Consider the following 12395-nt stretch of genomic DNA (forward strand, 5'->3'; position numbering starts at 1 on the left):
GCAAAAACTTGAAAATTGAATTCAATTCTGAATTAGTAGGCATGCAACAAAATCAAGTTCACATCATATCAAATAGAGCTCATTCTCCTAAGAACGAGGATGAAAAATGTCTGTACACCAAGCTTGGCTCGTTGCGCACTATACAGTTCCTCTTCAGCTTTTACAGGAAAACCAGAAATTAGACTATAATTAAAACGGGAGCATGGAAACGTTTGGCAAATTAGAACAGAATTAGATTACCAGCGCGATCTTCGAAAACATATCAAGTTAATGTGATACAGGATATCTTCTTACGAGTTGAAAAGAACTTTGTTTATAAACAATCTACCGACAGAAGGAGTTCGTGTACCATCTTAAAACAGTACATTGAGCTTGAGCGTTCTCTTGGCCCCGATTATTCGTAATTTCATGCGGGTGAAGTCATATTTCATGATACGATCGTTGATATACAACGTTCTTTCCAATTCTCTACTACAGCGGTCGGGAACCTTTTTTCGTCCGAAGAGCCATATTGGCCCTACATTTTCGATTTTAACCACCAAAGAGCGATACATGTCAATCCACTGTTACGTCACAATTGAAAATTTGTGACGTCCCCATAGCATCGAACTCACTACATGGGATTCGTAGTGGGCGTCACATTTTCGCTGTAAAAACTCATGATGGTTGCCTCATTAGAGCATGCAAAACTTGAGTTACATAGTTATTTTGCAAGTTAGTCTACATCTTTTCAATTGTATTACAGTGAAAGTCATATGATATGGCTCTAAACTTAAGATAATTACCATCTACAACAGATGTAGACAATAGTTAAAGTGTGAATACACTTTCGTCAGTTATACGAGATCGTAGGCTCGTCTTGATGCTCCTTTTTAATTTGAGGACCCATCATCACATGCGTACTGCGCAGGTGGAGCGAAACACGGTCACTACAGCAGTACATACCGATTGCAAGGTGTGATACGTCAGTGACGTGGGGTCAGAGACCGCAAGTGAGGAAGTGCATCACCTATTGCCAGGATGAGTAAACGAAAATTGTGAAACTTTTACTGAATATCGGTATTTTCTACCGATGTTTAAGTTGCTCCAAAAATTACGCAACTTGCATATTTATTGTTCGAAAATAAAGCGTGAAAGGAGATGTAAGGCACGTGTGAGGCCATGACGGCGCGATTCATCATAAATAGCTGAAAATTTTTAATAATCGAATGTAACGAAAATCTAAATATTGATCGACTTCTCAATTCTCAAATTATTCGACGCTACTTACTAATCAAGAACATGAACAGTGAATGTCACTTTTGCGGCAGCACATTTCTCGCCGTAGATCAGGAAGACAATATGTATTTGCAACCTGCCTTGTCATACCGGCATCGAGATGTCTGCTATTATCTTTGATCATTTGATCAATCAACGTTTCGTGCAGTTCGAAATTTCGAGGCGCGATGTCAGGTGCATTGAACTCGCGAGTGGTATTGGTAGCCGGCGCGAAAGCAACTGGAATTAGAGGATTTCGAAAAGAGGCCTCGAACCTCTATCCCTGAATACACCACTGGCTTGTCATGTTTATACAGCAACGACAACAATTATTCTTGCCCTGATAAAAATTTACTAAGCAGTTGCTGCAATATTGATAAATTAGGTACAAAAATAAAAATTTGGCAAAGAGCCATAAATTTTACCCAAAAGAGCCATAGGTTTCGGACCACTGCTCTACCAGTTGCTGACAATTACCTCTGACGAATGTCAGCCGAAAATATTCGGGTTCGTTTCAATATCAATATACTATTCGACTAGAAGTCTTTCATGATTGACCACCTGACCACTCGTCTGAAGACAAACCTTTTGTAACGCTGAACGGTGGATCGACTTGACAAGCAATGGTCTCTTCAACATCTTTGAACGGGTTTTCACCAAACACCACCGTGTACAGCGTCACTCCCAGCGACCACATTTCTAGTTCCGGCCCTCGGTACCTGCATAAATTTTCAAAAAAATTAAAAATACAAAAAATAAATAAAATTTTTTACCTAGTACAAGTATAAACAGCTATTTCCAAGACATGCCAAAACTACTCAGAGCTGAAGCCGAAAAGCAAAGGTCTGAAAATTATTCTAGTAAGCAGTTTTAACAAGTTGATATTCCAGGGGTTAGCAGGTAATCAAAGGTGGCTACTTTCAAAATAGCGATACATATTTTCGTGGTCAACGCAAAATGACTAATAATGACTAATAGGCGCAATCATCAACCATATATTTTTTTACGTGGTACAGGGGGGTATTTCGGCTATTTTCATGACAACCTCACTTATAAAAATCATGTCAACAACACTTCGACGGGTGCAAAATGATCATCATACTTATTCCCCAGCAACACTTCAGGCGAGCAATACTCCAAAGTCCCGCAAAACGTGGAGAAAACCTGCCCCGGCTTCATGAAAGTCGCACTGCCGAAATCTGCGACAATATATATTTTGATACAGGGATATTTGGGCACCGAGCCACCGAAAAAATCAAAGTACCGATTAGCTTGCAATGGAAGGTTTCATCGATAATGATGTTTTCATCTTTAACGTCTCGGTGTAGAATACATCGAGCGTGTAAATACGAGATTGCCGACACAATCTGAACAATAAGAATAACATGACATGAGAATCACATTTAGCACAGGAGTAGCAATCAGCAATGGAGTTGGATATGAATAACAGACACAACTTCCGGCAAACTCCATCAAAATATAAAACTATTTCTCACATATGCCTTAGTTAGTACTCAGACTCTACTGTTTTGTCTTTCGTTTGTCCTTATTTTCAGATCTTTAGCACTGAAGCAGTAATTAGAACTACACGAAAGTGTTATCAGCTTATCAAAAGTGCCTTGAACCGGTGGCACTTGGACTGGGCACAAGTGTTAACCTTTTCTTTAGTCATCAGGTTACTAACTTCGGGGTTTGTTTGGCTGTCCTTCGTTTTTTTGTCTGTGTCGATGGAAACTTTGCCTACAAAGGTAACTGTTAACATTGGAGCTGGATGTATGTGTGGTATTTTGAATCAATAAGCATTATTATGTGTCTGCTGGGTAGTCGCTGGTCTGCGGACTAGATTTATGGGGTCTGTGACGGGGCAGTACCGCATCAAGAAACTACAAAAACATATTATCCTTTGAGAATGACACTGTGGGTGGGACTACGACTTCCCCGTCTAGTCATTAGTAATTTTATTTTATGCATGGAATCGCCTAAATTAAGTCGAGCTCGATGTGATGACTAGGGCGATTTCTTTTGACATGTCAAAATAAGTAAAAATTAGGTCAAAATTGTAGCGTTAGGTAAAAATATGTCAAAACTGTTTACAAAGTTGAAAATTTTTCGCAACCTGCATTTCGTTTGTAGCGTAGATTTTGCCATGTCAGTGAACTTATCATTTGGCATTTTACAGCTTGTAGCCTACTTCACAGGCCTACCGTTGTATACGGCCCATTGTGGATCATAAACATTCGAATGAAACAAATAGGTTCATATGGTGTTATGCTCAACGTACCGCAATATCCCAACTGAAGGAAGACTGCGTGAGCATTGGAAGGTTCTTATATCAAGAAGCGCATAAAGAAAAATTGTGATGTAGACACCATTGTCAAAATGAACCAACACGGTGTGTCACCAGCAGTGCACGCACAACTTCGGTGTTGTCAGCCAACAACTGCTGCTGGCGAACGTTCTTTCTCCATTCTTGGCACTTACTAAGTAGGGACAGACACTTTCAACCCAAGAATGTAGGAAAGTATCTTTCGTTGTACTACATTTTTTTTCATGATTCCACCATAATGCGTAATTTAACTACTGGAATTCTTCATGGTGCTAGATTTTATTCGGTAAAAATTTGTCAGTTTTTGAGGCAAGAAAGTTTTTTTCAGGTCTAACTACTTCGCAAGGACAACCAAAAATGAAGACAAGTAGTGAAATTCCAACATTTTGTGGGGAAAACACCTAATTTGCATACGTTAGGTCAAATTTAAGATTTTTAAGGTAAAAAATGTCAATATTTTGATTTTTTAGGTAAAAAAAAAATCGCCCAAGTGACGGTCTAGCAGTCATCGACTTATGAAATTTTGGGGGTACGCACAACCAACCACCCACAAAACTTGAAGGGGTCCATGATCAAACAAGTTTAGGAGCCCTCGTGTTAACTGGTGTGTCTGATTGGAATATAACTCGCCGCAATAACATTTTTCCTCCAAATTTTGGATACAGCTACAACAATTATTATCTGTTTGCCGATAATATCACAATTTCGAAGAAATATTGGTAAAAAATTGTTATCAATTTTTTGCCGCTGCCAATGTTCTCTCAAATTTCAGACACAACCAGCGTATTAATTTGCAATAGAACTTGTCGCAATATCATTTAGCTTGCAATTTCAGACTTTTAGACTCGTGTTAACTGGTGTGTCTGATTGGAATATAACTCGCCGCAATAACATTTTTCCTCCAAATTTTGGATACAGCTACAACAATTATTATCTGTTTGCCGATAATATCACAATTTCGAAGAAATATTGGTAAAAAATTGTTATCAATTTTTTGCCGCTGCCAATGTTCTCTCAAATTTCGGACACAACCAGCGTATTAATTTGCAATAGAACTTGTCGCAATATCATTTAGCTTGCAATTTCAGACTTTTAGACTCGTGTTAACTGGTGTGTCTGATTGGAATATAACTCGCCGCAATAACATTTTTCCTCCAAATTTTGGATACAGCTACAACAATTATTATCTGTTTGCCGATAATATCACAATTTCGAAGAAATATTGGTAAAAAATTGTTATCAATTTTTTGCCGCTGCCAATGTTCTCTCAAATTTCGGACACAACCAGCGTATTAATTTGCAATAGAACTTGTCGCAATATCATTTAGCTTGCAATTTCAGACTTTTAGATATAGGTTAAGACGATTAAAAAGTATATGACGGGGAATCTAAATCTTAGGGTCAACCCTTACAACGTACAGACCGCTACAGTAAAGCAACATAACTTGCTAACCTGACGGAAAATATAACTAGACAAAGGCTCCCCGATACACCGATCGACCCCGTTGTTAGTCCGATCGATGAATTCAAACAAGTCCATCCCGTTGGTACCGTGTTTTGGCATCACCATACTGAAAAAGCTCTTGTTCTCGAAATAATCCACAACCTTGATGATATTTGGGTGCTCAAACCTGTGAGAGGAATGCGATTTAGTAACACCCCAAAATAAAACAATATAAACAAGTAGGGCTGAGAACAATGGTCCGAGTATTAATTCTAATGATTCGAGACGAGAGAGATGATTCTTGCAATTGATTCTTGATTGCAATGAGATGGGCATAGTCGAAAAACAACAAATTATCTTTAATATGATGTAGAACCGGTGTTATATTCTCTGCAGTCGCATTCAGGTACATATTTAAACTGAATACTTGACTTGAAGCCTAATACCTGATTCGGAATCAAATCACTCAGGCACTCGATAGTGCCCAGCACTATAGCATAGAATAGATAATTACTTTGAGAGAAAATCGATCTCCATCGGGATCATGGTTTCCAGCTCTTCGTCGTAGACCCAACATTCGTCCAAAACTTTCTCTTTCCTGATAAATTTCACGACAAACTGAAAAAAGGGACATCGTATAAATCAGAACTTGTCATGATTGTTTTAAATTTTTATTCAGTATAAGTAAAAGTTGTCTATCTCCAAGAATTAGTTAAAAAATCTAGTTGTGGTGTAGTGACAGTAGCTTATGTCCATTTTGCAAGTTTACAGAAAGTCAAGTTTGTTGTAAAATTTTAATTTTTTTCGTGCCATATCTTGACCATGTAATGTTTATCACGTTGTTATAAAATTTATGGCTTAAATATGGTCGACAGAAAATGAAAATTTTACACGAAGTTTTTCAACATGTGGAAAATGGACATCAGCAACTTCGATTCCGCAGCGACGATATCCCCAAATAAAACGCGCGGTAATCATTTCACTGTTGGAAAGCTTGTCCCACTCACCTCTTCCGAGGTGCAATTACATTTTGCGGTTTGCACAAAACCAAACGCCCCACTGCCAATCTGCTTTACAAGCGTGTATCTCGTACCAAATTCTCCCGCTGCCGCATACTCTTCAATTTGGTCTTCGAACGCCTCGATTGCTCTCGAATCGTTAAAAGAAGCCTGAATAGTGAATAGTAGAGACAGTTTGCCATGGAAATATGCCTGTAGTGTTGAGCCAGCATAACGGGAAATCATCTTTATTGATAGCGTTTACGCAGCCTTGGTCAGATTGCGTAAAGCACGACCTCAATGGGACGCGAAACCAACAAGTAACATACCGTTGAATTCAGAATTCCAACGCCTAACCAACTACGCCGCAAAGCTAGACGAGAGCCTTGTAGAGCCCACAACGTATACCTAGTGTGAATATGTACGTGCTATTCACTGCGACAGAGAGGACTTCTTTCAAACAAGCCACGTGTGACTGCTTTTGCTCAACTAAGTCGATCGATACTATCTAAACATGGTAGAGCGTTTCACCATGAACATGGAATCCTGGGTCGAGTTATGGCTTCTACAGTTCCATCGTTTATTTTCAGTCAAGTCAGAATCAAAACCCAATACTATCTACAGTATTGACGAAATCACAATAGTTGGATACTACTCACCGATTCATGTAATCCACTCCTGGCTGACGTGTTCAAAGATGGCAAGCTACTAACGCAGCTCATGACAGTGGAATTGAACCCGTCAAACGAACAATTACCAGTCGATATCGTCTGCGCGTATACTTTGATATACACCATCTGGTCCTGGCTATTTGCAGCGTTTGACTTGCACACCTCATAGCTGCAATCTGAAATTTGCACCAGTTGGTTTTTGAGCTAAACATCTATATTTTCTGTAATGCGTGTTGTCACCAACAGGGGTTAAGGGTAACTCCATCATCACGACGAATTTGACAAAAAAAAATTCAGCATTTCGTGGTAATGACAGAACAATCAGTGAGCCTAATTTTATAGAGATCCACCAACCTTGGTGATCATCGTAAAATAAACTGGTTCATTTGGTATGGAATTACTCTGTTAAAACTGAGGAAAATTACGATATTACAAAATGCGAGCCATTCTATATCACTCGAGCAGAGTTGAAGAAAGTGGGCTGAACCGGATAGCACTGAAAAATGACTTGAGTCAAAATACTATGACTCAGACTCGACCCTCTACTAGCTGACTTGGACTCGGACTTGACTAGGTGGTGAATTGAAAATGATTCGACTTGACTCGAGTCAGAACTATAAAAGTGAGATTGACTTGCGACTCGGAACCTTGTGACTTGGTCACAACCCTGGATCTAGGATTCACAGACTTTTTGCAGATAATACCAGTTGGTCACTTTTGAAATTGCAAGATTTATCTTCTTTACTAACGCAAAATGACAAATATTACTAAAAATAGATGGAATCTTCAAAAATATATATTCAGATACTGTGATGCCGAGGCTATTTCACTTGGTTCTGATCAAAACTGCACTCGTAAAAGTGACGCAAACTTGTCCTAAACTACTTTTCACATTACAAAACCCAAGTGTAAAAAGCAAATGAATTTGCCAAAAAACTATAAGGTATCTCAGTGGCATTTATGTAAGCAAAACTACAGCTTCACATCTTCACTATACAATTGAATAATTCACATAGAAATAAACCAAAATATTTTATGTCGACACCTATCAGCGATAATCGTCAGCAACTGAAGATTTCAACAGTCAGATCACCAAATATAACGTCACCCGCGTGAGATTTTGATTGATCAAGGCGAAGAGATCGCTTAAGCTCAACGTACTATTACCACTCCTACAAAAATAGTAGGCTACCTCTTCGCCTCCATTATTCAAATATTCGTGCCGGTGAAGTCATATTTGGTGTTATCATTGTTGATATATGATGTTCTTTCCAATTCGCTACCAGTTGCTGACGATTACCCCTGACGAGAGTCAGCCGAAAATATTTGAGGTTATTTTAATACGAATATATTATTCAATTGTTTAAGCAAAATTACTATTTAAAACTTTCCAGAAAAGCACGAGAACATTGTCGCCGATCTAATCTACTCACCAATAAGAGCTCCGTGCTTGTGTCGAAACTTGGAATGACACAGACCGTTTCGTAACCCATTACCAACAGCATTGCGGTCTGAAATTCTGGATGAAGTTCGAGCCTGTTCCAAAGGCGTGGAGGTCGACGCCACTTCCGTAATTCTCTTGAGCCTGTTCAATATCGGCGTTCCAGTGCCGAAACCCGCGGGCTTTTGAGCGTTTTGCTTTGGCGCGGCCGCGTTTTGTTCGGTCTCGTCCAGCACGACGACGTAGGAGCTTTCGTCGTGAGAGAAGGCACTTGCGTGACAGACTGTGAGGTGGTTGGTTTGGCTTTCGGTGCCGTCTCCAGAATGGTAGTCGGAGAATGAGGACTGAGTGAAAAGAAATACGGGTCGTGGACTCAAGTGGGATTTTCAACGTGACTCAACAAGACTCAAAATGGAGTCAACTTCTTCACATGACTCGAGTCATTTGACTTGAGTCAACCAAATCATATCCCTCAACTTGCTTTGAGTCACTTTGTAAAAATGACTGGACTCAACTGAAACTCAAAATTGAGTCAACTTTTTCACGACTCGAATCTGGATTGGAATATTTCACTTGACTTCACTCGAGTCACTTCGTAAAAATGATTCAACTTAACTCGGACTCCAGCTTGAGTTAGCGACTTTTTGCAAAGTGACTCTTCACAGGACTTGACTCGAGTCACTTGCCAATATGAGTTTACTTGACTCGAACTAAGACATGAGTCAACTAAATCATATAACTCGATATCACTTGATTTGAGTCAGAACCAAAAGCACCCTTATATTATTCTCTAATGGTCGAAATCTCACCGTGGGATTGAGCCAAATTTGGTGAGCAGCTTTTTCTAGCCAACCTAACAATTTTATCAAATAGTCTGGAAAAATTTCCAAGAAAAAAGTTATTTCTGAGCAAACTTATTGAACAGCCTTAGTGTACACTCATTTCAACAAACAATCAAAAATTTGAAACCACTCGTCTAGTCGTACCTGGTTGTTACGTTTGTATTTGTATAAACTGCACGAACTCGCGTGCGAATCGATGGCCGAATCCGAATTGGTGTTTCCCTCTTTATATTTGCCTGTAGAATAAATCATTGAGAATCTTAGAGGTACTGAACTTCAATACAGTATTGAATAATGCATTCACATTGAAATAAACCGAACATTTCCGACTATCACGCAAGTTTAAACTGCAGTACAAGTGATTTCCCAGTAAAATTTGGCATAACAAGCTAATACTGTTGCGTAGATGTATAAAAGTATTCTAAAAGCACTACCATTAAAGAACACTACAAATACTCAATTACTGACCACCTCCGTATATTCATGCGGGTGACGAATATATTCGGGTTTATTTCAATCTAATAAATCGTGTTCAAAATTGTTTTTTCATAACTCATGACTAGGGCAAGTTTTTGTTGCAGTCAAATCCATGGAAAGTTGCATTTATTTTTCACCAAAGCTGCAGTAAAAAGTTGCATTTGTGGACAAGTTCCTTGAAATTATTAGGGTATGAGATACTCGAATCGATCCGAATCCAAGGCACTGTAGCAAAACTCAGTGTTAGCGACGTCAAAAAAGTCTGAAAAATTGACCCAGTGAAAATATAATTTTCGGCGGTCTAGCCTGAATGTATACGTCAAATCAGAGAGGACCTCAAATTTTACCGACAGTGAAATAATTACTTGATCTATTTACATATAGTGCCAAATATTTCCAGTAAAAAGTTGGTTGCATGAAACATCAAAAAAAACTTGCAAAAAGTTTCATGAAAAAAATTGAGAAGTTGCAGTATAAGAATCCGCCAATCAGCTTAAAACACCATGCTACATAACTTCTGAGTATTTATGAAGCTGCCGGAAGCTGTAAAAAAAGTTGCAAAAGCTGCAAAAACTTGCCCTACTCGTGACACTTCAAAGTTATTACATTAAATAAATTTCAATGCATTAAAAAAAATTGAATAAAACTATAATATTTTACCATGCTCTGAAGACTGGTGTGTTTTTACGGTTGTATTTTCTTTGTCAGGCGAAGCACCGCTGCTGTTCAGGAGAGCGTTGATTTTATTCAAAAAATCGCTGTGAACCCGCGGAGATTCGTGACGATTATGCGCGTTTTCCGACGGGCCCGGATCGGCGATGGAATGATGCTGAAATAGAATATCGATTTCGCATTTCCGCTTCTTTTGGGCATATTTACTTTGCGCAATTTTTTTTGCGGCTTTGCACAAAATTGCAGATGCCATCCCAATATTCGAAAAGAATTCGGCACAACAAACCAGTGACCCTAACGTCTGAACCAGGGCTAGTCAATTGGCGGACCGAGAACCTTTTTCGTGTTGAATCTGGACTTCATCTGTGTCAGTACTTTGCGAAAAGAAAGTGCAAAAAATACTAATTGTCCCACTAGCTGTCCAACAAAGCAATCCCTACATATTGGTTATTGCATTTGCTGTTACCGCTTTACCGGATTTTCCATATAGTTATATTTGTATTACTGTAAATTATTTCATGAGTTTTACACATTTACACACATTACTTCACTGTTACACTTTCATCATTGTGCCTCACAGACCACAGCAATTTAATTACAGTAATGAGGCGTACGGTGCACAAAGGGTAAAAATCATAGATGCTTGACATCAATACCACAGGCAAAAGCTTAAAATGCTAAGTAAAACTTCTGAAAAGTTTAAACCTGCAGTTTGGATACGGCAGGTGTTTCAATACTATAGGAAAATGCTTGCTGCCTAATATTTTTCTGTACCAGTACTAGTACCTATATATCTTAAATGAAGACCACACCATGTTTAGAGAGCGCAGCGACCCTTTAACCATAGAATGGGCCGAACCTCAGGTAAATTACTTGATGTGTCTCGTTTTATCGTACTCTCCCAAACCCACACTAACATGTTAACATCAAAATATGAATGAAAATACATAAATTCATTGATACAATTACAGCATTGTTCGGACAAATTGAATCGAAGATATTGAACTACTAAGCGGGAATCACGGTAATTACAAGGCATTATTAAATAGACCCAGCATATTTGCGAGGAACATATCTTTTTCCAAAGTCTCACACATACCGATATGTCAGCAGCTTCATTACTAAGCAAAGACAGTTCCACCCATGATTCCGATGTGTCTACATTTGGACTCTTACACTTTGAATGATCTTCCCTGTCAACAAGTTATCGATTACAAAAATATACAATATATCTTTTTGTACAAAGAACTCACTCCTGACAAGAAAATTCAAGGCTCGAATCCATCTGAATGTGAGGCACCGTGGAGCTATACAAGGACCCGGCACCTGCATTCTCCAAAATACCAGGGATCAGATCAGGCAAGGACTGTAATTACAAGGGTTCGATTTACGAGTGAAAAAAGACACAAGACAAGAGCCTGGCCGACATCCGATTTTTGACGCAATGTTGTTTTAAGTAAAAAACTATCGCGTTCACCGACAACCCCGATAAACTTCAAAGCAGACTTGGACAATTAGCTAATTCTAGTTGTTCAATTAGAAAGAAATGCTATAATTCTAATTTCAATCTAATTTCGAAGATTCTGTGTAGATTTACTGCTAATTTTAGTACTTTGTTACCGACCACCTCCGTTTACAATTGTCCAGATGCAGTATTTCTCGTTTATTTCATGTCCAAGCGCAAGAATAGCTGTAAAGCTATTCAAATATATGCTCTGATGTTTTGGAAATGCGCCTTAAGCTAGATGCCGTATCTGCTGAATATCAGCTGAATATATCGAGTTTATCAGAGAAGCTTCTAGTTATCGGGTATAAAAATCCAATATCGGCCGGGCTATACATAAGACTACTCTTGGACTCGAACTTACTAATGCTCTCAATTCCTTTGAAGTATATCCAAACAAATGCCTGGAAAGATTGTCTTCGACATTGTGAATTTCTCCGCTGGATTTGCAGGTGATAACTCCGCTTATGTGAGGATAGACCCAAATTTTTGCTTTGTACAAGGTACATCTTGAAACTGAACATAAATCGGCAAGGTGACTTAACAGCAACTAGCAATTAGCGTACACGAAGAATTCCATAATATAGTATTTTAAAAAATTAGGTAACCTATCCCATGGTCTTGAGTTGGCTGATTGCTCCTTTGCCAAAACTTGAAACTAGAACATCTCTTCATTGTGCATGTGCCATAGCATCAAAACAACAGATATTCATGAAAATAATATTGCAGCTGTGCTGACGACTCGTTTTTCTTGATTGGCAAC

General features: G+C 38.7%; 1 protein-coding gene across 1 annotated transcript in view; it reads right to left on the reverse strand.

The window, feature by feature from the left end:
• The window catches only part of LOC145458993 (uncharacterized), a 190242-nt gene that overhangs the window by 1014 nt on the left and 176833 nt on the right, over positions 1-12395 (reverse strand). Inside the window, exons 9-21 of the mRNA XM_080337509.1 lie at positions 11997-12148; positions 11382-11494; positions 11228-11321; positions 10117-10285; positions 9124-9215; positions 8130-8481; positions 6685-6872; positions 6035-6196; positions 5542-5645; positions 5037-5214; positions 2522-2624; positions 2360-2456; positions 1843-1976 (exon numbers count right to left, since the gene is read on the reverse strand). Of these exons, the coding sequence (XP_080193635.1) occupies positions 1843-1976; positions 2360-2456; positions 2522-2624; positions 5037-5214; positions 5542-5645; positions 6035-6196; positions 6685-6872; positions 8130-8481; positions 9124-9215; positions 10117-10285; positions 11228-11321; positions 11382-11494; positions 11997-12148 (1938 nt within the window). The remainder of the gene's footprint in view (positions 1-1842; positions 1977-2359; positions 2457-2521; positions 2625-5036; positions 5215-5541; positions 5646-6034; positions 6197-6684; positions 6873-8129; positions 8482-9123; positions 9216-10116; positions 10286-11227; positions 11322-11381; positions 11495-11996; positions 12149-12395) is intronic.

The sequence above is a fragment of the Botryllus schlosseri genome, chromosome 16 (genome assembly GCF_051294905.1).
Source record: "Botryllus schlosseri isolate E-star chromosome 16, Bs_hap1, whole genome shotgun sequence".
NCBI lineage: Eukaryota > Metazoa > Chordata > Ascidiacea > Stolidobranchia > Styelidae > Botryllus > Botryllus schlosseri.